The following is a 24,474-nucleotide window of genomic DNA, read 5'->3' as shown; positions in this document are numbered from 1 at the left end:
GCTTAAAGTCTTTCTTTTATTGAGCATAAACTCTAATGGATCTAATTTATTTCAGACACCAAGGGTCATTAGCATAAGTAAAATCTCCCTTCCTTACCCCTGCCATATGTTTCCATTCCCAGGATATACTCAGGAAGGCTCCAAACAGTTTCTCCCCTCCCTCTCTTTTTAAAAATTTGATCATAACAGCTTGCACTTGGGCTAACAGAACTAAAAGGGACCCATTGTCACTAGTCAAAGGTTAAATGCCTCTTCGCTGTGCTGAAACTACCTATCCCTTCATGGAAAGCACAGACTTCCCTGTCATTTTCTGTCCCCTTGGTTTACCAGAAGTTGACAAGGTTTGCACAGGGACTGGGCAGTTTGTCAATGCCTTGAGAGTTAGAGGCCTTTTATTTAAATCCAAAAATCAATAGGGCATATGGGTCACGAGGTCATCTCTTTTAGGGTTTCAGAGGAATGATGTCAACTGAGGGCAGTGAAAACCTCATGTTGACAGCAAGTGTGGAAACAGCAATAGCAGTTTTCTTTCCTGTACTTTTTACCTGAAATATGTAGTAAGAAGCTGACAATGATAATAAAATAAAATGATGATAATGATGATGATGGTACAGTGATGGTTAAAGAAGAAGACTGGGAGACACTATTTAGAACATGTGGGCATTGGGGATCAGCACAGTAGAGTGCACATGTTACGGAGCCCTGAGCCAGCACAGGGGAGCAACTGCCTATAGGAGGCAAGCTTTACAGATGGCAGTGTGATACTGCAGTGATACCTTCTTTTTTTTCCTTCCCCATCCCCCCTTTAATATTTATTTATTTATTTATTTATACTTTTTTGTTACCCTTGTTTTATTGTTGTAGTTATTATTAATGTCGATGTTGTTGGATAGAACAGAGAGAAATGGAGAGAGGAGGGGAAGACAGAGAGGGGGAGAGAAAGATAGACACCTGCAGACCTGCTTCACTGCTTGTGAAGCGACTCCTATTCAGGTGGGGAGGCAGGGGCTCGAACCAGATCCTTATGCCCATTCCTCTTTTTTTGTCTTCTCTCTCCCTTTCTCTCTCTTTTTAAAAAACAGTTTACTTCTTTGCTTTGGATAGAGACAGAGAGAAGTTGAAAAGAAAAGAGAGATAGAGAAGGAGAGACAGAGAGACACCTGCAGCCCTGCTCACCACTTGTGAAACTTCCTCCCCTGCAGTTGGGGACCAGGGGCTTGGACTGTAGCCCTTGTGCACCCCACGAGGTGCCTTACCACCTGGCCCCTTTGTCTCGCACTCTCTATCTGGAGGAAAGTTAGAAAAAAAAAATTGTTTGGCTTCGTATGTTAACTCTCTTTTCAGTCACCAGGTTCCAGATGTCATCAGGATGCCGGCCAGGCTTCCCTAGACTGAAGACCCCACCAATGTGTCCTGGAGCTCTGCTTCCCCAGAAACCCACCCTACTAGGGAAAGAGAGAGGCAGACTGGGAGTATGGACTGACCAGTCAACGCCCATGTTCAGCGGGGAAGCAATTACAGAAGCCAGACCTTCTACCTTCTGCAACCCACAATGTCCCTGGGTCCATGCTCCCAGAGGGATAGAGAATGGGAAAGCTATCAGGGGAGGGGGTGGGAAATGGAGATTGGGTGGTGGGAATTGTGTGGAGTTGTACCCCTCCTACCCTATGGTTTTGTTAATTAATCCTTTCTTAAATAAAATAAATAAATTTGAAAAAAAATGGTGGCTGGAAGTGGTGGATTCATGCCCCAGTGTTAATCCTGGAGGCCAACATTAACTAAATAAATAAAATGTGGAATGTGAACTTTTGGAAATAAAAAGCTATGGCATCTTTTTAAGCATGACTTATAATGGCCCTATGGTTCCCTAATATTTAATATTCTACAGCATATGAATTAATCAAAGGATACAGCACCATTTGGATTAATTCAATGAAGATGGATAAGAGGCATGTGAATTAAACTTTCCTGGTATAACTCAAGGGCAAATACAAAGATATAGAGAAAGGACACGATTCAGAACTAATTGGCCAGAATGCAGCGGGCAATGGACTTTATGTGCTCCTGCTCAAGGTAATTCGGAACTGTGCATCAAGTAGATCTTCTGTGGTTTGTAAAATGCTGGGTTCTGACAAGCTCTTTACCTACTTGGGGACTAATTCTGGAGAAACATACAGAGCCCACTTAATGAGAGAGAGCTTTGCTGTGGCACAGACAGGATTGCTCTCCATTAATTTTTAATGTTTTATTTTAGAGTCCTGATTGTGACTTCCCACTTGGTTTTATAAATATTATATTCCCGATTCCAGTTGTTTGGAGTCTGTGTGTTGAGTTTGATTTTCATTTTTAAACACTCCTGTCTGGTAATCACCTCTTTCTATTTGGATTCCGTGAACTCAATAAAGACACACCTGGGGCAAAGGCAGGCCCTGGAGACAAGGTGATTTATTTCTGAAAATCCAAAGACACAAAATGGTTCACCTGTGGTAGAGGACTGGATGGGTGGGACAAGGCTAGTGTCAGGATGGTGACAAAGAGAGGGAAGTAAAGAGAAAGGTTTTGTCCTTGCTGTACTCATTTATATTATTATTATTGTAGTAGTAGTAGTAGTAGATAACAGGGTCTAAACAACATAAGGGTGTGCTATAATGTAGCAATGGTAGGGACTACCCCACTCTCCAAAGGGAGGTTGGGTCAGCCTGCTTTGCCACTTGAGGAAGACTGGGCCTGAAATGAGTGCAGCCTAGAATGTCCCCAGCTGTGACTGAGAACTCAGTCTGACAGTGACTCAGAGGTTACACATGCTCCTGTGCTAACATAGGGGCCCTAGGTTAGAAGGATGGAGTAAACAGTTAATTTTTTAAAAAAATATTTATTTATTCCCTTTTGTTGCCCTTGTTGTTTTATTGTTGTAGTTAGTATTTATTGTTGTTATTGATGTCATCATTGTTGGACAGGACAGAGAGAAATAGAGAGAGGAAGGGAAGACAGAGTGAGGGGAGATAGACACCTGCAGATCTGCTTCACTGCCTGTGAAGCAACTCCCCTGCATGTTGGGATCCACGGGCTGGAACCGGGACCCTTATGCCATTCCTTGAGCTTTGTGCCACCTGAGCTTAACCCACTGTGCTACTGCCCGACTCCCAATAGTTAATTTTATTCATAGATTTTCTTCAAGATTGGGAGCTACTCTCTGCCCTAATCCAAGTTTCTAGCCCTTTTCTCAACGTTGACACCATCTTCTCAGATGCTATCTTTATCCAACTTCATGCTAGCTATCAAACTCAAGCAAAAACTGCAATAGTCATATGCCCCAGGAATATATCTAACATAGACTTCTATATGTCTTTCCACCTTAAGATCCTTATTCTCATCTTCTCTATTCCTACTTTTTTTGGTTTCTGTTCATTAATTATTTTGTCTTGCTTTATGTCTTACTGCCTTATAGCTGCCAAGTTGCAAGTACTACTATGATGCCATCCTGACTTTCCTGGGCAGAATACCTCACCAATGTGTCCTGGAACCTTATCTGTTCAGAGCCCTACCCCACTAGTGAAAGATAGAAACAGGCTGGGGTTATGGATCCACCTGTCAATACCCATGTCCAGTGAAGAAGCAACTAGAGAAGCCAGAACTCCCACCTTTTGCACCCCCAAAACAAATTTTGGTGCATAAGTTCAGTGGGGGAGAAATAGTAGGGGGAAGATGACCAGAGGACTCTGAACTCCAACTCCATCAGGTACCAGAGAGAGGAGAAGAAAAAGGGAGGGCCAATTGGAAGTAGTAATAAGTGTAGGTATGACTTGGAAAAGAAGAGCAGATGGGACCATGGAAAACAAATGGGCAAATATATACAGATATAAACAGGTAGTTGTAGAAGTAATAGTTAACCCACATCTGCAACCATAGGAGAACTGCTGTAGCTTCCGATGGAGGGAATGGTTGGTATGGTGTGGAATTGTACCCCTGGTACCTTGTAATTTTGTAACTCAATATTAAATCACTAATAAAATACAAATAAATAAATATGAGGGCAAAGTAAAATACCTGGTGGCAGACTGGGGACCACTCTAGACATTTTGAGAAGCATCACCAGTGGTTGGTGGGAGGAGGCAGCAGCAGCGCCTCTATGTCACAGGAGGAGCCCTCTGTAGGGGTGGAGAGATACAACCAGGGGCCATTTTGGGGTTTTACCTCCACTTCCCCCAAAGGACACCTGCTGTTGACATTGAGAGGAAGGAAGGCTGTGCAGGAACATGACCACTAGGGTTTTAATCCTAGCTTCTCCATATTTATGCAGCTCTGGGCCACTCGATGAGTGTATAGTCCTCATGGTGTTGATGAGACTCCTATTTCATTGCAGGCACAGAACTGGGACCTATTAATTCAATCACTCTGTCACTTACTCACTGATTAACTCAGCCAGAAAATAATTCTTTCCTTCTTCTATTTTTTGATAGAGACAGAGAGAAGTTGAGAGAAAAAGAGGGAGGGAGGGGGATGGAGCTGCAGCCTCTCTCCACCACTTGTGAAGCTTCCCCCTCTACCCCAGCAGGTGGGTACTGGGGACTTGAACCTGGGTACTTGTGCACGGTGATGTGTGTGCTCTATGGAGTGTGCTACTGCCAAACCCCTGCAAATCCTCTTAAGCCTGATTATATGCTGAATTCTATTCAGAGCCTAAGGGGACAGTGACAAAATGAGAAAAGCTGATTTCCTTCTCATCTAATGGAAGATAAGCATGTAAGCAGAGTGACTAATGGCACCATTTTTCAAGTGTTAAAAACCTCTGGAAAACAGAAATAAAGGCAGGAAAAGTAGTTCATCTGGATAGTGTGCCTGCTTTACTCTGTGTGTAACCTAGGCTCAATTATGGCTCTCACTGCAGTAGTACAGTTTCAGTGCTTTTGTCACCTTTCTTCCTACCTATCCGTCTATCCGTCCATCCATCCATCCGTCTGTCTGTCTTTTTGTTTTGTTTATTATCTTTATTTATTGGATAAAGACAGAGAGAAGTTGAGAGGGGAGGGAGAGATAGTGAAGGAGAGAGACATCTGCAGACCTGCCTCACCACTCATGAAGCTTCCCCCCTGCAGGTGGGGACTGGGGCCTTGAACCCTGATTCTTTCACATCGTAACATGTGCACTCAACCAGGTGCATTACTACTACCTGGCCCTTCTTTCCTATCTATCCTTTCATCTGTCTATCTACCTATCTATCTATCTATCTATCTATCTATCCATCCTATCTATCTACCTATCCATCCTATCTATCTACCTATCTTATCTATCTTCCTTCCTTCCTGCCTACCTACCTACCTATGAAAGTTGATGCAGAGTGGTAAAACACCAACAAAGACAAAAAATAAAGAAAAGAAAAAAAAAAAAAAGGAAAACAAAAAGATCAAGTCAGCGAGGCGGGGGAAGGAATCCCTCTTTCTTCTTTCCTATTACTATCATAAGGATTTCTGTCCCCTCCCCCCAGTACAGGAAAGGTCTGACAATATATTTTATGAGGTATGTACACTTGGCATTGCTGCAAAATGAAGTAAAAGAGAAAACAAATGCTTTTGAATTTAAGGTTCAATCCAGTCGCACTATTAATCCCTCTCTGGAAGGACATGCTGCCGCCTGCCCCACTGACTCTGTGATGGAAATGGTGAGATTGAGAGCTGAGAGCTGGAAGATAACTCTGCAAAAGTACTTTTAATCTTCTCAAAACCACATCTGCCTCGGCACAGCAAAAACATCAGTCGGGAGGCTGGGGATGGTGGCATCATTCCCCAATCGAGGGCAAAACACAGCCACGTTCCACAGTTATGTGTCCCCTCTCTCTGCTCTACCTCATCCTTCTTTCTCAGAACCACAGGGAACATTTTCTTCAGCTAACGAGGTGGCCTGCTGAGAGCAGCACTGGAGCAGCGCTGGTGGTAATGAGAAAGAGCAGACATGGCAGAATGTGGTGCAAAATAATCCCTTCTCCTGTCACTGTGGACAGTCTGGCTCAGAAGTTGGGGAGTTTTGGTCAGCTTTCCTGCTGGAAAGCCAGGCCTGTGGAAAGATATTAGCCAAGGCAGTGGAGTTGAGCTTCACCTCGAGTCTCTGTACTGCTACCTTCTTGGCCACCAGACCCTAGCTCACTGCTGCTTCTCTCAGCATCCGGGGCCTCTTCTGCATAAAGAGATGTAAAGGAGCTGACTTCCACAGTCACGCAGAGCATAAATGAGGCTTGTACAGTGCAGGTGTGCTTCAGACTGCTCATGAGTGACAACTCCATCAACCTCAGGAAGATGCCCACAGCTACCAGAGACGCAGGGTTCTCTGTTATTTACAGTGTCTGTCAGTCTTGTAGTCTTGTTTACTATGGAACCAGTCATCTGAGGAGGCTATTTTGAATTTCTGGTCCCTCAGACAAGGTCCCTCCTTTTTCCCCCTTTTTTCCCTTTTTTTCTGAGAAATCATGATGATCCTTTTATACTCTGTATTTTCTCTTTTCCTTTCCATTTTTTTTCATCCAGGCAAAAAACCCTCCAGTGTTATTAATGGGGCTCTGTGCTGGCACTACAAATTCACTGCTCCTGGAGGCCTTCCCCCCATTTTATTGGACAGGACAGAGAGAAATTGAGAGAGAAGGGGGAAGATAGATAGATAGATAGATAGATAGATAGATAGATAGATAGGGAGAGAGAAAGAGGGGGGGGACACCTGCAGACCTGCTTCATTGCTTGTAAAGCTTCCACCCTGCAGGTGGCTTGAATGCAGATCCTGTACTTAGTACTATGTGCACTTAATCGGGTGCTCCACCACCCATGCCTTTGTACTTTTTCTTTTTTAAATTTCCTTTCCTTTTTTTTTTTTTTTCCACTAAGCCTTTTTGTTGGGGCTTGGTGCCTGCACAGAGACTCTACTGTCCGGGTGCCCCTCCCCTTTTATCTTCAATTTTATAGAGACAGAGAAAAATTGAGAGGGAGATAGAAAGGGAGAGAGACAGAGAGACACTTGCAACACTGCTTCACAACTCATGAATCTTTCTCTCTGCAGGTAGGGAGTGGGGACTTGAACCTGAATCCTTAAGCATGGTAACATATGTGTTTTACTGGGTGGACCATCACTTGGCCCCCAGTTCTGTGTACCAGTCTATCCTCTTGTCTGAAAGGGATTCATCATTGGCTGGAATGGAGTCTTAAAGAGATGTAAAGAGAGCCTCTAAAGTTAGTTCTGATGTTTGCCAAATAACTTAAAGAGGGAGTTATATCTAACTTCCACAGAGCTGTTCTTTAGACTGGAGCTGAGATGTGCACATATTTTAGCTGGTGTTTCTGTTATACCAGTCCTGCCAAGTATCCTAAAAAGCAAGTAAGCTATCGCCTAATTTTTTTAAAATAATTTTATTGGTGGGGCTAATCTTTGACAGTACAACTCTTGACACAGGAGAAGCTGATCATTTCTTCAACTATGTAGAGGAATGAAAATTAGGATTTAAAAAAAATATTTATTTATTTATTCCCTTTTTGTTGCCCTTGTAGTTATTATTGTTGTTGTTGGATAGGACAGAGAGAAAATGGAGAGAGGAGAAGACAGAGACGGGGAGAAAAAGATAGACACCTACAGACCTGCTTCACTGTTTGTGAAGCGACTCCCCTGCAGGTGGAGAGCCGGGGGCTTGAACCAGGATCCTTACACCGGTCCTTGCACTTTGTGCCACCTGCACTTAACCCGCTGCGCTACCGCCCGATTCCCTGGATTTTTTTCCCCCAGAAATAAGCTGTCTATTGGAGAAGGATGTCCAGATGGCAGGTGAAATATGTAATCACAGCGCATCTCATCTTTAAGAGTCACTTTCCCCTGATTATGTGGGTCCTCTCCTCTCTCTATGAAGCCCTAGCCCCCTGCCCCTTTTCTTCTTTCAGGAATGTATACCTGCCTTTTGCACTGTTGGCTTCAGAATCTTTATCTGTAGGTACACCTCACACTTAAGCAATTAAGATTTGTCCCTTTTCTTCTACTAAAGTGTCTGATGTGTGTTGAAGAAGTTTTCTAATCCCAGACTTCCTGACACTTGCTATTAGAAACACTTTGCCTCCATGCTTGCTCTCTCTCTATCTCAGCTCTACTCAATGCCACTGTTTTCTTGTCCTCCCCCTGTACCTCCTCCAGAAGTATTATTATTATTATTATTATTATTATTATTATTATTATTATTTTCCTCCAGGGTTATGCTGAGGCTCATTGTCGGCACTACTGCTCTTGGTGGCCCATTTTTCCCATTTCTTTGGATAGAACAGAAAGAAATAGAGAGAGGAGGGGAGATAGAGAGGGAGAGAGAGAGAGAGACATCTGCACTATTCAGAATAAACCTGTTCAGGTTGGGTCCTAACCCCTTCAGGTTGGTTCTGAGCTCTCCGCCAGGACTGTACTAATAATATCAAAGGTCAGCCCTGCCTCTGCCCGTCCTGGTCATTCACTGTAATTGGCCACCCTTCTGGGGGTTCATTTATCCACAGGGGCTTGACAGAATCCAAATAAATGGACACATCAATACTAGGGCATGATAAGCGAGATTGAACAGAGCCTTTGCTCATCACTGCAGTCAGGTAGCTAACCTGCCCCTGCAGGCTCAGAACTGCAGTAGGAGGCCAGGCACTGGTTAAACAAGGAGGCACTAAGCAACACGGAATCAAATCACAGCTCAAAGAGAAAAAAATGTCAGAAACTCAAGCAAGGCCTCTGCTGAGTAAAACTTAACTCACAGATCAGGGCTGCCTGTGGGGTTCTTTTTAGTAGTTAAGATGGACAATTTTTGGGGGGTGGGGGAGGGATGCTGGGTGGTGGCTCAACTGGTAGGGTACACATTACTATATAAGGGGGTCCTAGTCTCAAGTTTATGGTCCCTACATGCAAGGGGGAAGCTTCATGAGCAGTGATATAGAGGGTCTCTCCTCTCTCCCTCTCTATCTCTGTCTCTCACTTCTGTTAGGAAAATTTAAAAAGTAGGTTCTTGGAGTGGTGAAGCCAGGCTACCTCCAAGCCCCAGTGATAATCCTGGTAGCAAAGGAAGAAAAAATATTGAATATTTTACGTTAAGTGTATCTACCACAACTAAAACAATACGGAACAAACAAAGGAGACTAAATACCTAACAGAAGTGAGTCTCTCTAATCAAAAGGGAAATGAGAGCTGATTCTGGAGATTCCACAGGGTGGTGCAGCTAATATAACCAGGACAAAACTTGAGTGGAAGAAAGAATTCAGGGCACAGTGGAGTAGACTAACAATAAGGTGTTAGTATGTGGGTGTCTGAGTCCAAAGGTAAAATCACAGAATGTGAGCTCAGATATGCAGGGATGCAGAGGTCACATAGGCTGCTAAGCTGAATATGGGCCCCAGGTCACATAAAATCTATGAGGTTTACAGTCAACAGTATTTATACACCTTTCCAATATTTGGGAGCTACTCTTTTCCCTGATCTAGCTTTCTGGTCCTTTTTCCAACCATGACATCATCTCCCCAGACAATAACTTGGATCCACCTGCATATCAGATGTCACATTCAGGAAAAAAGAAAAAAAAAAACCTAGTATAGTCATAGGCCCTTTGGAATATAACTAAAATAAGCCTAGTAACTATCTACAAAATGGAGACCCCCCCCCCCCAACTCTTCATCTGAATAATTCCAGCCTTTAGGTTCATGATTAGTCAACAATATGTTTGGCTTTATATGTTGACCCTTTTTTTAGCCAACAGGTTCCAGATGCTACCATGATGCCAACCGGACTTCCCTGGGCAGACAACCCCACCAATGTGTCTTGAAGCTCCACTTCCCCAGAGCCCCACCCCACCAGGGAAAGAGAGTGGCAGGTTGGGAGTATGGATGGACCTGTCAATGCCAATGTTCAGCGGGGGAGCAATTACAGAAACCAGACCTTCCACCTTCTGCACCTCATAATGACCCTGGGTCCATACTCCCAGAGGGATAAAGAATAGGAAAGCTATCAGGGGAGGGCATGGGCTACAGAGCTCTGGTGATAGGAATTGTGTGGAGTTGTACCCCTCTTATCCTATGTTTTTTTGTCAGTGTTTCCTTTTTATAAATAAAAATTTTTAAAAAATCACGGCTAAGGTCTGTTTATTATGAGATCTTTTTTGTTTAACTAGCTGTCAAACTATATAGAAAATGCAAACAGAGGCAAAGATATAAAATAAAAATCAAATGTCATGCATGCACATGTTTTCAGTGCAGAAACTTTTCAGTGCAGAAATTTTATCCCCAGCAAACATTGTCCACCCAGAACTCCACCCAGAGGCAACACTATTCTAACCACTCCAAACTTTTTTTTCTTTTTAATTGCCATCAGGATTGTCACTGGGGCTTGGAGCCTGCACTATGAATCCACTGCTTCTGGTGGCCATCTCAAACCCCCCCCCCCCCCTTTTAAACTGGATAAGACAGAGAGAAATTGAGTAGGAAGGGGAGATAGAGAGGGAGAGAGACTGTGAGACAGCTACAGACCTGCTTCTTTCCCTCTGTGGGCAGGGGAGCAGGGGCTTGAACACAGGCCTTTACATATGGTAATATGTGCACTTAACTGGGTGCACCACCTAACCATCTCAATCTTAAAACTAGCCACAGAACAAGCAGAAGGCAGAGCTCTGAAGAAAAGAGGCAAGTAATAATTGATACTATTATTGTACATGTGTAATGTTTATATATTATTATAATATTTTACATAAAGTAGACATAATGTTATTTTATCTAGATATAGAGAAGACAGGCATAGAGAGAGAAAGAGGAGGACAGGTGGTGGTGCACGTGGTTGAGTGCACATGTTACAGTACTCAAGGATGCAGTCTGATGTTGCTGAGGACTTATTCTGATGCAGTCTCCGCCCCCAGGTTTTTCTATGCTCCGCTAAATCCTAGAGTGCCCCCTTTCAACCAATCCTGGCTCCGCCCCCAGGTTTTTCTATGCCCCGCTAAATCCTAGAGTGCCCCCTTTCAACCAATCCTGGCCCTACACGTCACCCCTGGTTGTCGCCCAATAAAACGCCCCCTCACCCCTCCGCGCTCTCTCTCTCTGGGCTCTGGCTCTCCCTCTCTGAGGTCTCGCTCCCTGCTCTCCCCCTGTGGTCGGCCATTGCTGGCTGGCTCCACGTGGTCTGAACCAAACCTCCCCCCCCCCATCCTATAATAAAGATCTGTGTACCCCTTTGCTCTGGACGTCCGCTCTCTTCTCCGCGGTGCAGCCCGACACCAGACTGCCTCAACAACAGTCTGAGCCCCCCAGTTCCCACCTGCAGGGGAAAGCTTTGCCAAGTGATGAAGAATTTGCAAGCATCTCTCTATCACCCCCTTCCCTGTCGTTTTCTAGTTGTCTGTATCCAATAAATAAATATAGTAAAAAATGTAAAAGGAAGAGTTATTGTTAGAGAGAGAGATACCTCAGCACTGAAGCATCCTTCAGTGTGGTAGGGGCCGAGTTCGAACCTGGGTTACACACATGATAGAACAGTGCACTATCCAAGTGAGTGATTTTGCTTGACCTAATTATCTTTAAAAAATTTTAAATTTTACCATTTCTGCCCAGAGCACTGCTCAGTTCTGCCTTATGGTGGTGCTAGGGATTGAACTTGGGACCTTGGAGGCTCGGGCATCTGAACTCTGTACTACCTCCCAAGCTCTATCAGAGCATGGGGCAGGCAGAAGGCTGAAGTGGGCTCCCCCAGGGAGTTGGAGGGTTCAGAGCTTCTATGTTTGGTCGTGTCTGTAATAAGGTCAGCTTTCTGGACACCCTCAGAGCTATCTCTCTTTCAGAAGGTTAAACCAATGCCTTTGTTCTTCTGCTCCCCACTAAGTCTGGCTGAGGGCAGAGAAACCCCTGGAGAGTCTGAGATGTGAGACCCCAGAGTCAAACTCCCAAGCCTGCCTCCTGACTGGAGGATGCTGGAAACAGCCCAGAGGCTAGGAGAGGTGAAGTCACTTCTGGCCTCAAAATGTCTCCCATCCTTTTTTTTGTTTTATTTAATTTTTTTAAGTTTCTTTTTTAAAAGTATTTTTTAAATTATTTATTTATTGGGAGTCAGGCGGTAGCGCAGTGGGTTAGGTGCACATGGCATGAAGCACAAGGACCGGAGTAAGGATCCCGGTTCCCCACCTGTAGTAGAGTCGCTTCACAGGGGGATAGAGAGGGAGAGAGACAGAGAGATACCTGCAGTCCTGTTTCACCACTCATGAAGTTTTCCCCTGCAGGTGGGTACCAGGGGCTTCAACTGGGTTCCTTGTGCATTGTAATGTGTGCACTTAACAAGGTGTGCCACAGCCTGCTCCCCCATCCCAGTGGCCACTTGTTATAGAAGCTGTGAAGGAGAATAGAAAACAGAAAGAGAAACACCTGAAGCTACCCCGACTCCTCTGTGGATGGGGACTAGGGCTTGAAATTATGTTTTCATGCATGGGAACATGAGCTCTTTGCCATGCTAATCATTAGTTGGCCCCATGAAGCATGACATTTTGAGGCCAGAAAAAACTCTATAAGGTCAATTACCCCCCCGCTCCCACACACATACATGAGAAATGCCTCTGGGGTCCTAGGTTCTCTGGCATGCAGTCTGTCCACACCACATTCTACACTGTGTGCTCTACCACTTCCTCCCAACATGGAAACCAATGGCAGCGCCGCGTGACCTGCAGGTGCTCTAATGAGCAGGAAGTGTAATGTCTGCAGAGTGCACAACATTTTAGTCTGCCCACCATGGTGAGGAAGTTCACTGATGCAGACACTGTCTCAGACAGCTATTTTTGTTTGTAAATTGTGATTTGTTTCCAGTGGCAAAAACCCACTTCCGGAAGGAGTAATTCTAAATTCATATTCAAAGAGTTACATCACCCTAGATGGGGCTCCCTTCATCATGAAAAAAAAATACTACAAATAAAACATCCTAAGAATGGCTCCATCAACACAATTTCTCACACACACACACACACACACACACACACACACACACACACACACACACACAGAGTCTCACACAAGCCTAAGTTTGGAAAGGATGAGGTAAGCATGGATTCAATGATTATAATTCCACACCAGCAGAGTTGACCTTACATAGAAGATTACAAAGATGGAAAGTGATCTGCTAATATAGTTGCATCCACACAAAAGGTACTGATCTGAATCTTTGGAAGCTGTCTTAGACGCTCCTGGCTTCTTCTGTGTTCCTTTTCCTGTATCCCATGTTCTTACTCTCCTTAAAATTGTCCTATGTGAATCCTATCTCAGAATCAGAGGCTCCTTGTATGTGACTTGCATGTCTCTAAGGATGCTATATATCAACAAAAGTGTCTAAAGAGTACACTCCTGGAGCTGGGTGGTGGTGTGCCTGGTAGAGTACACTACAGTTCACAAGGACCTGGGTTTGAGCAGCACAGTTGTTGATATGTGGGTACCGTTTCCCATCTCCCTGTGGCAGGTGTCTGTTGAACACCCTCACCCCCATTCTAGGTCCATTTCCACCAGGACCCCTCATTCTCATTTCCCCTCCTCCTTCCATAGCAGCTGCTGAGTTTCTTTAGTATTATTAAGTCCCAAACACTGAAGCCAGTTATTAACCTTCGAGTTCTCCTATAGTACATATGCTCAGTTATTTTCAATGGTACAAACACTCCAAAGGATCCCAGTTTAATTCCATGCAAGCCACATCACTGAGCACCTCTATGGAAATTTTATTTTTATTATTGAGTAATGAGGCAATGAACCAAACACATGCGATTTCTTTCTGGGACTGTACTGGCCTCTGTTGACTTCTGAGTCCTTAGTGATGCATGCTAAAGAGACAGCACTAATTCTTGAGTGTTCTCAACCTAGAGGTAGAGGTAATGGTAGTATCTCTAGTATAAAGACTACTTGGGAGTGGGGTGGGGGTGGTGGTGACACACTTGGTTGAGCACACATGTTAACAGTATGCAAGGACCCAAGTCACTAGTCCCCACCTGCAGGGGGGAAACTTCTCTAGTGGTGAAGCAGTATTGCAGGTGTCTCTCTTTCTCTCCCACTCGTTCTCTCCCACTCTTTCTCTCCCTACCCTCTCAATTTCTGGTTGTCTCTATCCAATAAATAAAGATAATTTTTAAAAACTTTTAAAAGACTGCTTTTAGGGGACAGCATGATGCAGTGGTTACGTGGTATGTGCTTATCATTTTATTTTTAAATATTTATTTATTACTGGATAAAGACAGATAGAAATTGAGAGGGAAGGGGGAGATAGAGAGGGAAAGAGACAGAGAGACACCTGCAGCCCTGCTTCACCACTTGTGAAGCCTTCCCCCTATAGGTGGAGATGAGGGGCTTGAACCTGGGTCCTTGCACACTGTAATGTATATGCTTAACCAGGTGTGCCACTGCCTGGTCCCTGTACTTATTATTTTATATATGTATATATTACAGGGCAGCATCAACTAATGTGTATGGATGGCCCTAAACAAATTAATAGAGCTGCTGAAATTGCTTAAAGACCATGACCCTGTTTCATAAATGAAATTACAGGGATTCACATAATGAATCCAATTCATCAAACTGCTGGAGGGTAAGTGTGGTTGTGAGGGTGGAGGGATATGTGTGTGAGAGGTGGCAGGGAAGGAAGGCAGCACAAGGATAACTCAGTTATCCTTGCTATCTTCAGAATTTGTTCTCAAAGATACTTGATCCCCTGACTATACCTAACACCAGGGGAAAGCTCTCCAAGTGGTGAAGTAGGGATGCAGCTCTCTGTCTCTCTCTACCTCCCCCTTCCTCTCAACTTCTGGCTGTCTCTATTTAATACATAAATATAATTAAAAAATTTTAAAAGAAGATAAAGAGGGGGGTCGGGTGGTAACACAGAGGGTTAAGCACACACAGTGTGAAGTGCAAGGACCTAAGGATCCCGGTTCAAGCCCCCGGCTCCCCACCTGCAGGGAGGTTGCTTCACAAGCAGTGAACCAGGTTTGCAGGTGTCTATCTTTCTCCGCGCCCCCCCCCCGCCTTCCCTTCCTCTCTCAATTTCTCTCTGTCCTATCCAACAACAATAACAAGAACAAAAACAACAATAACAATAATGGCAACAAAATAGAAAAAAAAGTGGCCACTAGGAGCAGTGTATTCATAGTGCAGGCGCCAAGCCCCAGCAATAACTCTGGGGGCAAAAAACAAACAGATAAACAGAACAGACAGACAATAAAGTTCTTTTTTGTAGTCTCATCCCCACTTCCTCATTTCACACCATCACAGTTGACAAATCTCAAGCCACTGAGATTCTGTTCATGCTGCAGAAATCAGCCACACACTAAGGGCTTGCTGTGTCCTGAGAGTCTTAATCTGAATATTTCTTATTTGTATTTGACAAACACCATTTAGAAAGACATTTTTCTATACCTTATAAAAGAGCCAGTTTTCCACCTTGGAACATTCTACTCCTTGGGAAATAAGTTCCCTTGGTGACTTTTCAATATGTACAGTAGAAATTGTAAGTATTAAATCAGTCAAAGTTGAAAAGTATTGTGGGAGAAACTTCGAGTGTTCCTGCTTTGCCATCAGAAGAGTCAGTTTGTTCAGTACTAAAGTAAGAAAACTAGATGATGGAACTGCTGAAAACAATAGCATATGCATAGTATGTTTTCATTGTAACCCTCAGTTCCAAAACTTTCCAGTAGGAACAAACTGGATGTCTTCAGATAAGCAGGTAGTACAGAATGACATTCATACTTGTCACATTTGTGTTTTTGGTGCAAATTCAAAGACTAGCATGGAAACAGTGCTCCCATCAAAACCAGGTAACCAGGTTCACCTCTCCCAACAACCTGTTCTGAAAACCTGCTCACAGAGAAAGTACCTAACTAGAGTTTTATTCTGTGTTAGTGGTGTGATTATTTCTTTAAATTTTAAGTAAGGCTCTCTTCACAGGTCTCTGTGCATCTAGGCTCTGCAGAGGAAGCAGAATTTCACTAATGTGACTATACAGCATTTTCTTCCTAGGTGAAAAATATGTCTATATGCATTTCATTACTTGCAGTCTACAAACAATTTTTAACACACTATAGGAAATGTCAACACTTGCCCACCACCTGACTCCCAATTTTGGTACTTCTATAGGCTCTACAATGAAAGGGTCAGAGTTCACAAGTATAGAAATCAGGGTTGGCTCTGACTTACCCAGTAGAGCTCACATATTACAAGTACGGAAATGAAGTTGCCATTTTATTAAAAAATCTCTAAGAAAAACAAAACAAAAGCTTGAAAACAGGACTAACTCCTAGCACCTATTATATCCCCTAACCAATTTTTTAAAATTTATGTATTTACTATTGGATACAGAGAAATTGAGAGGGAAGGGACAGACAGAGAGGGAGAGAGACAGAGAGACACCCGAGGTACTGCTTCACCACTCACAAAGTTTTTCCCCTGCAAGTGGGGACTGGGGCCTTGAACCTGGGTTCTGGTGCGCTGTACTGTGAGCACTTAGCCAGGTGTGTCATCGCCTGGCCCCCCTAACCAAACTTTCATCTACTTGAAAATGTATCTTATCAACATTATTTTCTTTTCCTTTCTTCCTTCCTTCCTTCCTTCCTTCCTTCCTACCTTCCTTCCTTCCTTTCTATCTTTCTTTTCCTCCAGCATTGTTTCTGGGGCTCAGTGCCTACACTATGAATCCACTGCTCCTGGAGGCAAGCCATTTTTCCCATTTTGTTGCCCTTGTTGTAATTGTTATTATTGTTGTTGTTATTTTGTTATAGCTGATGTTGTTGGATAGGACAGAGAGATATGGAAAAGAGGAGGGGAATACAGTTAAGAGGAGAGAAAGACAGACATCTGCAGACCTGCTTCACCGCTTGTGAAGTGACCCCCTACAGGTAGGGAGCTGGGGGCTCGAACCGGGTTCCTTACACCTGCCCTTTTGCTTTGCGCCATATGTGCTTAACCCGCTGTGCTACCGCCCAGTCCCCTCAACATTATTTTCTATACACAATAGTTTGTAACACAAACCCAGAATTTTCAATGGTTGGGGAAGGTTTCCCACTAAACTCTATTGTAAAGGGAGAGTCTACCTACAGAAATATCTTTGAATTGACCACATTTTGCATTATTATATGGACATGGGTTGGCCCATGCCTGTGAGGAATAAGTCCTTTACTTTTGGGAAGTCGTATGTAGGACTTGATGAGTTGAGGGTCCTTTGTGGTATAAAATATAAGAAAATCAAGTGATGGCTTCTTACTGTAGCATGAATGACAGTGGCTCCATGGGAAGGACCAAGCCACCCCGTTCACAGGGAAGTCATATTCCATGTCAAGGGTGACTGTACACAGTTATTGCTCATTCTGTCCCCTGGGAGATTAACTTTTGCTGTGGCATTCCATTCCTTCAGTTTTTTAAATTTATTTTTATTATCTCTATTTATTAGATAGAGACAGCGAGAAATTGAGACGGTAGGGGGTAATAGAGAGGGAGAAAGAGAGATACCCGCAGCACTGCTTAACCACTTGCGTAGTTTTCCCTCTGCAAGTGGGGGCTGCGGGAATAAACCTGGGTCTTTGCACATTGAATGATGATGTGCTCAACCAGGTGCGCCACCACCTGGCCCCTACACTGTGTTTCTAATTGTTGATCTTGATTTCTCAGCCAGAGGCGCTCAGGTGGTGAAGTCTTCCACTACCACCACTCCCACACCTGCCCTGGCATGGGCTGACTTACTTTGCATGCAGAGTCCATCAGTGCAGTTCTTGGATTGCAGCACCAGCCCGTCGCAGTCCTTGCCGCCATTCTTGGGGGCGGGTGCTGTGCACTCTCGCCTACGCCAGTGTGTACACTCCGTCCCACAAGTAGACCACTTGCTCCACGAGGTCCACCTGCCGTCCACTGCCAAGAAAATAGATCTCAGGCCAAAGGGAAAAGCAGCAGCTTGAGAGCAGAAAGGAGCACAGCTCAAGTGCAAATAAAATAAAATAAACGACTGAAGAAACTGTCCTTCCCAAGAAGTTCTGCATTCATCATAGCTACTGGTAATTGTACTTCCACTACAGACCTCATCAGGGACTTTAAACTCCTCAGCTGTGTGTGTGTGGTTATTTCCTCACTGATCACACCATGGGAAGCTTACAGGGAGACACAGAAAACCAGAATCGTCACAGGAAACTACCGAAATGTATGTACACCATGGATGAGGGCATCTCTGTTTCCCATTTGGACTTCATATTATAAATCTGGGGGGGCACTTTTGGATCCAAGATCCCTTCATGTGTAGTGTCTTGTAGACTTTGAAAGAACACTGTGTGTACATCTTAGAAGAAGAGGTATGTACAATGAGGGAGAAATCTACCCATCTATTCACTCACCCACCCATCTATCCACAGATCCATTTAATCATTCACCTATCCTTTATCCTCCACCCCACTTACCCATTCACTCACTCATTAATCTATCCATCATTCCACTCACCTATCTTTCCATCCATGCATACCCACCTATTCTTTCTGTCCACCCATGTATCCATCCATCCAACCATCACCACTCTGCCATATCTATCTCTCTACCTACCTATCTACCTACTATTCTTTTATTATTAAATCATTTCTGTCTGTCATCTATATTTTTTCTATATAATTCTTTTATTTTGTTTTCATATCCAGGTTGGTTGATTATAAGACTTTTTGGAGGGCCAGGCAGTGGTGCACCCAGTTAAGTGTACATATTATCAAATGCAAGGGCCTGGGTTTGACATACCACTCCCCACCTGCAGGGCGGATGCTTCATGAACAGTGAAGTAGGTGTCTATCTTTTACCCCCTTTCTCTATCTCCTCCTCTCTCAATTTTTTTTTCTGTTCTAGCTACTAAAAATTAGAAAGAAAAAAAAAAAGAGGAAAACTGGCTTAAGGGAGCACCAAGCCTTAGAAATAATCCTGAAGGAAAGACTTTCTGTAACATTTTCTTAAATAGATGGCTACTTTTCAACCCATCACTTGATAATTTCTCTATATATTTACAAATAATAACTAATTTCATTCCTTCTATATTTTGGTAATTTATACAGAATTCTTTTTTTTTTAATTTATTTTATTTATTTATTGCCTTTTGTTGCCCTTGTTGTTTTATTGTTGTAGTTATTATTGTTGTTGTCGTTGTTGTTGGATAGGACAGAGAGAAATGGAGAGAGGAGGGGAAGACAGAGAGGAGGAGAGAAAGATAGACACCTGCAGACCTGCTTCACCGCCTGTGAAGCGACTCCCCTGCAGGTGGGAAGCCGGGGTTCGAACCAGGATCCTTATGCCAGTCCTTGTGCTTTGCGCCACCTGCGCTTAACCCGCTGCGCTACAGCCCGACTCCCGTTTTGGTAATTTATAACAGTCTTTCTGACTATTGTGACTCATCTACCAATGATTCTCCAGTCATTCTGTAGTATCTTTAATTTCAAAGCACACAACTTAAATTCCAAGTAATAGACTTCCCTGGACTGATGACCCCACCAATGTGTCCTTGGAGCTCAGCTTTCCCAGAGCCCCACCCTACTAGGGAAAGAGAGGCAGACTGGGAGTATGGATCGACCAGTCAATGCCCATGTTCAGCGGGGAAGCAATTACAGACGCCAGACCTTCCACCTTCTGCAACCCACAAAGACCCTGGGTCCATACTCCCAGAGGGATAAAGAATGGAAAAGCTCTCAGGGGAGGGGATGGGATATAGAGACCAGGTGGTGGGAATTGTGTGGAGTTGTACCCCTCCTATCCTATGGTTCTGTTAATGTCTCCTTTCTGAAAGAAAGAAAGAAAGAAAGAAAGAAAGGAAGAAAGGAAGAAAGGAAGAAAGAAAGAAAGAAAGAAAGAAAGAAAGAAAGAAAGAAAGAAAGACATTTAATGGTTAGGGAGATGGCTCAGCTGGTAGAACATATATGTTGCATGTATGAGGCAGAAACACATATGACAGAGCAACGTTCTGCTCTCTCTCACTTTTACAAAAGAAGTATTTTAAAAGGTATATAAAGGGGCCAGGTGGTAGCTCACCTGGGTAAATGCATATGTTACTAAGTGCAAGGACCTGGGTTTGAGCCAGTTCCTTGCACTCAGTAAGTGCAAGCCCCCCCCCAAACCCTGAATCTGCAAGCTTCACAAGCAGTGAAGCAGGTCTGCAAGTATTTATCATTCTCTCTCTTTCTCTCCTTTTCACTCTATCTCTCCCTTTCACTTCAATTTTTCTCTGTCCTATGACATAGAAAGAAAAAGAAAGAAAGGAAGGAAGGAAGAAAGAAGGAAAAGAAAAAAATGTCCACCAGAAACAGTGGATTTGTAGTGCCCAGTGATAACCTTGAAGGAAAAGAAAGAAAGAGAGGGAGAGAGGAAGGAAGGAAGGAAGGAAGAAAAAGGGATGTGATGTATTTCTGCTGATGCCATATCTAAAATGTTTTCATTTTTTCTTTAAGTTACCAAGAGATAGATGTATTTAATTATCTTTTTCTTTATTGGAGGGATTAATGGTTTACAGTGGACAGTAAAATACAATAGTTTGTACATGCATAACATATCCCAGTCTTCCACATAACAACCTAACCCCCACTAGGCCCTCCTCTACCATCATGTTCCAGGACCTGAGCATTACCCCCTACCCCAGAGACTATTACTTTGGTCTAATACACCAACTGCAGTCCAAGTTCTGCTTTGTGTTTCCCTTCTGTTCTTATTTTTCAACTTCTGTATATGAATGAGATCATTCCATATTCATTCTCCTTTTTCTGGCTTGTCTCACTTAACATGATTCCTTCAAGCCCCACTCAAGATGAGGTGAAGAAGGTGAATTCATCATTTTTAATAACTGAGTAGTATTCCATTGTGTATATAGACCACAACTTACTCAGCCACTCATCTGTTGTTGTATACCTGGGCTACTTCCAGGTTTTGGTTATTACAAATTGTGCTGCTATGAACATAGGTCTACACAGATCTTTTTGGATGGGTATGTTTGGTTCCTTAGGATATATCCCCAGAAGATGAATTGTAGGGTTATAAGGTAGATCCACTTCTAGCCTTCTGATAAAATGTTTTCTTTAAGGAATATTACATAAATAAGACAAACCATAAATACTGAAATAAGTTTACTGAAAATACTGAAATAAGTTTAGTTTGTTAAAAAAAAAGGAACCCTGAAATGCGTAATTAAATTCTGCAGACGCCATAGAAAACAAAACTAAACATCATTTGTTGAACATTCATGACACAGAGTATCTTGTAACTGCTTAAATTATATAAATATTGATGGCTTGTATTGTCTGAGAAATCTATTTGATTCACATTCTAACAACAGCACACACACATGAAACGTGTATAAAGAAATAAACATGCCTACATGCAAAAAAATGAAAGCATTCGTATTTAAATCATACCCAGCTGGCTACACAAGTGATTCCCAGCTACTAGAAAAAAAGCCATCTTTAAATGGTACACACACACACAAACACACACACACACACACACACACAGAGACAGAGAGAGAGAGATGGAACCTGAGACTTCTCTGTCAATTTGAAATGCTCAGTGCATTTTTAATTGTGGGAGTTAACACCTCTGTGAAATATTGGAGAGTATAAAATACTGAAATTCCTAGCCTAGCTAAGTGTCAAAATTTTTGTTCTATTAATAAGAACTCTCAAAGAGTTCAGTGTGAGACACTATTCTGATATTTGGAAATCAACACTTAGAAGTATAAAATACAGATTCTATTTTTTTCTCTAGTTTATTTCTCTAAGCCCTCTTTAAGAAAGAGCTATCTCACTTTGTTTCAGATTTTTGTACTTGAATTAGCTGTGTTTATTCTATGATTTTGACTTCAGATATGTCTACTTAAAAAATACACACACGCACACACACATGCACACACACACACACACACACACAATTTATTTCACTAAAGGATGACTAGGTCAAAGTTAGGCAATAATCAGGGCAGATAATTAAAAAAATATATATGTAAATAATGGATTTTAAAATGTGTTAGTTATCCCAATGGAGTATATTATATCTATAAAAAGTCTCAAAATCATTTTAGATTAACTTTTTAAAAGAGGTGACATCAATAAGCATCTTTTCTGGGTTTTGGTGTTAGTAAACAGTAAGCTGAGTTTACCTAGAGAGAGGAGCTAGAGACAGTGTAAGGTATGACAGAAAACAGCTTAGAGGCTAAGATATAATCTTGCTTCAGGTACGGATACCAATCACTCATGAGCTCCATATGGGTGCAGACAGACAGATGACCTGCAGCTGGCAGCACTGCATCTTCAAAATCCATTAGCCTGTGTGTCACAGAGCTGCGCCTCCCTTTTAATTCACTCCCAGGGTTTTACTTACCCTCCCCAGGAACTGCAAAACAAATATTTATGCTTAAGACCTGTTCTCGATTTTAGTGCTGATGGATTCCCAGGGTTTTTTTGGGAGAGTGAAGGCATCTGCTCCTGAAACGTGTGGTTTTGTGGTTTTTCTTGACTTAAAGAACCTACAAGTCTGGACTCCATCAGTGTTGGTGAGCAGCCCAGAGGGGTTATGTAGGTGAGTGTTTAATCTCCCATTTTGTAGGACTTTGGTTGTTTGGCAGTGAAGTTGAATACCCTGGTTAGGAGAGAAGGCTCCACTTCTCAGCAGTGAGTTGTGGGATAGAGCCAAGGGATGCTCAACCCACATTTAGAAGGTATGTCTTAGGCCTCAGACATGCTGTTGGGCTGGGGGGGGGGGCAATTACCTGGGCACAGCGTGGTGCAGGCGATCTTCTGCACACTCTGCCCTTCACAGAAGGCACCACCGTTGAGGGGGGCGGGGTTGGTGCAGGTCCTTGTGCGCTTCTGGTAGCCTCGGCCACAGCGGCTGTTACACACCGACCACTCGGTCCAGATCGACCAGCCCCCATTCACTGGGAGAAAGAAGCAAAGAGTGCAGTGCTGATTAAACACGAGTGGACCCCCCATGTACACTCACTCACAACGCACAACACAGGAACACTCTGCCCACCCTAGGTGACCACAAACATCTCAAATTTCACAACTAGATGAGATCTTGGGTACCATATTTTCCAAGTTAAGCACACACATTACAACGCACAAGCACCTGGGTTCAAGTCCCCAGGTCTCTACCTGTAGGGAGGAAGTTTCAGGAGTGGTGAAGAAGGACTGCAGGTCTGTCTGTCTGTCTGTCTGCCTATCTATCTATCTATCTATCTATCTATATCTTCCCCTCCTCAATTTCTCTGTCTCTATCCAATAATAAATAAAAATTTAAAAAGTTTTATATATATATAAAAGGAATCTTCCCTCCAATATTATAAAATGAGTCATCAAAATTCATTCACTTATTTAGAAAAATGTCTAGGACTCTTCTCCTTGACCAGTGTTTTTTCCTTTTTCTTTTCTTGTCTTTTCTCTCCCCTTTTTAGTGATTTAATAGTGGTTTTGAAGATTGTGTGTGAGCTTTTCAAAATCATTTGTTTTAATTCCTTATATTCCACATGTGAATAAATCAATCCATTAGTTGTCTATTACCCCTTTACTTATGTCTTGAAGTATGATTAAATATAGTTTATAATATTACATGTTTTTAGGAATATAGTCAAACCTAAATATAGGTCTATAGAGCCCATGGCACTCACTACCAGAATTCCTGTGCTATATAATTCAGAGGCGTCTCTACTTATCCCCCGGCTTCTCTTTCTAGCTCCTTCTGAGAACTGCATCCACGCTGAACATCTAGACGTGATGTCATTATAGAATTTGTTTCTGGGGGCTGGATGGTGGTGCACCTGGCTAAGTGTACACATTACAGTGTGCAAGGACCCCGGTTCAAGCCCCCAGTTCCCACCTGCAGGGGGAAAGCTTCATGAGTGGTGAAGCAGGGCTGCAGGTGTCTCTCTGTCTCTTTCCCTCTCAATTTCTCTATTTCTATGCAATATATAAATAGATATATATATATTAAAAATAATTAGTTTCTGTTAGTTAGCTATTATCATTGTGTTGTCCAACAACAGATGAGTGCCTGAAAAAGTTGTGGTATATATACACAATGGAATACCACTCAGTTACCAAAAATAGTGAATTTACCTTCTTCACCTCATCTTGGATGGAGCTTGAAGAAATTGTGTTAAGTGAGATAAGTCAGAAACAAAAGGATGAATATGGGATGATTTCACTCACAGGCAGAAGTTGGAAAACAAGATCAGAAGGGAATGTACAAAGCAGAACTTGGACTGGAGTTGGTATATTGCACCAAAATAAAACACTCTTATGGAGGGGTCGGGGGTCAGGTCCTGGAACATGGTGGCAAAGGAGGATCTATTGGGGGTTAAATTATTATGTGGAAGACTGGCATATGTTATGCATGTACAAACTACTGTATTTTACTGTCAATAGTAAACCATTAATCCCCCAATAAAGAAATAAAAAAGGGAATTTGTTTCTATTATTTATTATCATTATGTGCT

The 24,474-nt window shown here is 42.9% G+C and overlaps 1 protein-coding gene across 2 annotated transcripts in view; it reads right to left on the bottom strand.

Annotated features, from left to right (window-relative positions):
• The window catches only part of UNC5C (unc-5 netrin receptor C), a 409,388-nt gene that overhangs the window by 45,378 nt on the left and 339,536 nt on the right, over positions 1-24,474 (bottom strand). For both annotated transcript variants that reach the window (XM_060187721.1, XM_060187722.1), the window contains exons 6-7: positions 22,747-22,914; positions 17,721-17,885 (exon numbers count right to left, since the gene is read on the bottom strand). In XM_060187721.1, the coding sequence (XP_060043704.1) occupies positions 17,721-17,885; positions 22,747-22,914 (333 nt within the window). The remainder of the gene's footprint in view (positions 1-17,720; positions 17,886-22,746; positions 22,915-24,474) is intronic.

This window comes from Erinaceus europaeus, chromosome 3, assembly GCF_950295315.1.
Source record: "Erinaceus europaeus chromosome 3, mEriEur2.1, whole genome shotgun sequence".
Taxonomy (NCBI): Eukaryota; Metazoa; Chordata; class Mammalia; order Eulipotyphla; family Erinaceidae; genus Erinaceus; species Erinaceus europaeus.
Note: the sequence above shows the minus strand (reverse complement) of the source record. Positions and strands in the feature narration are given on the sequence as shown.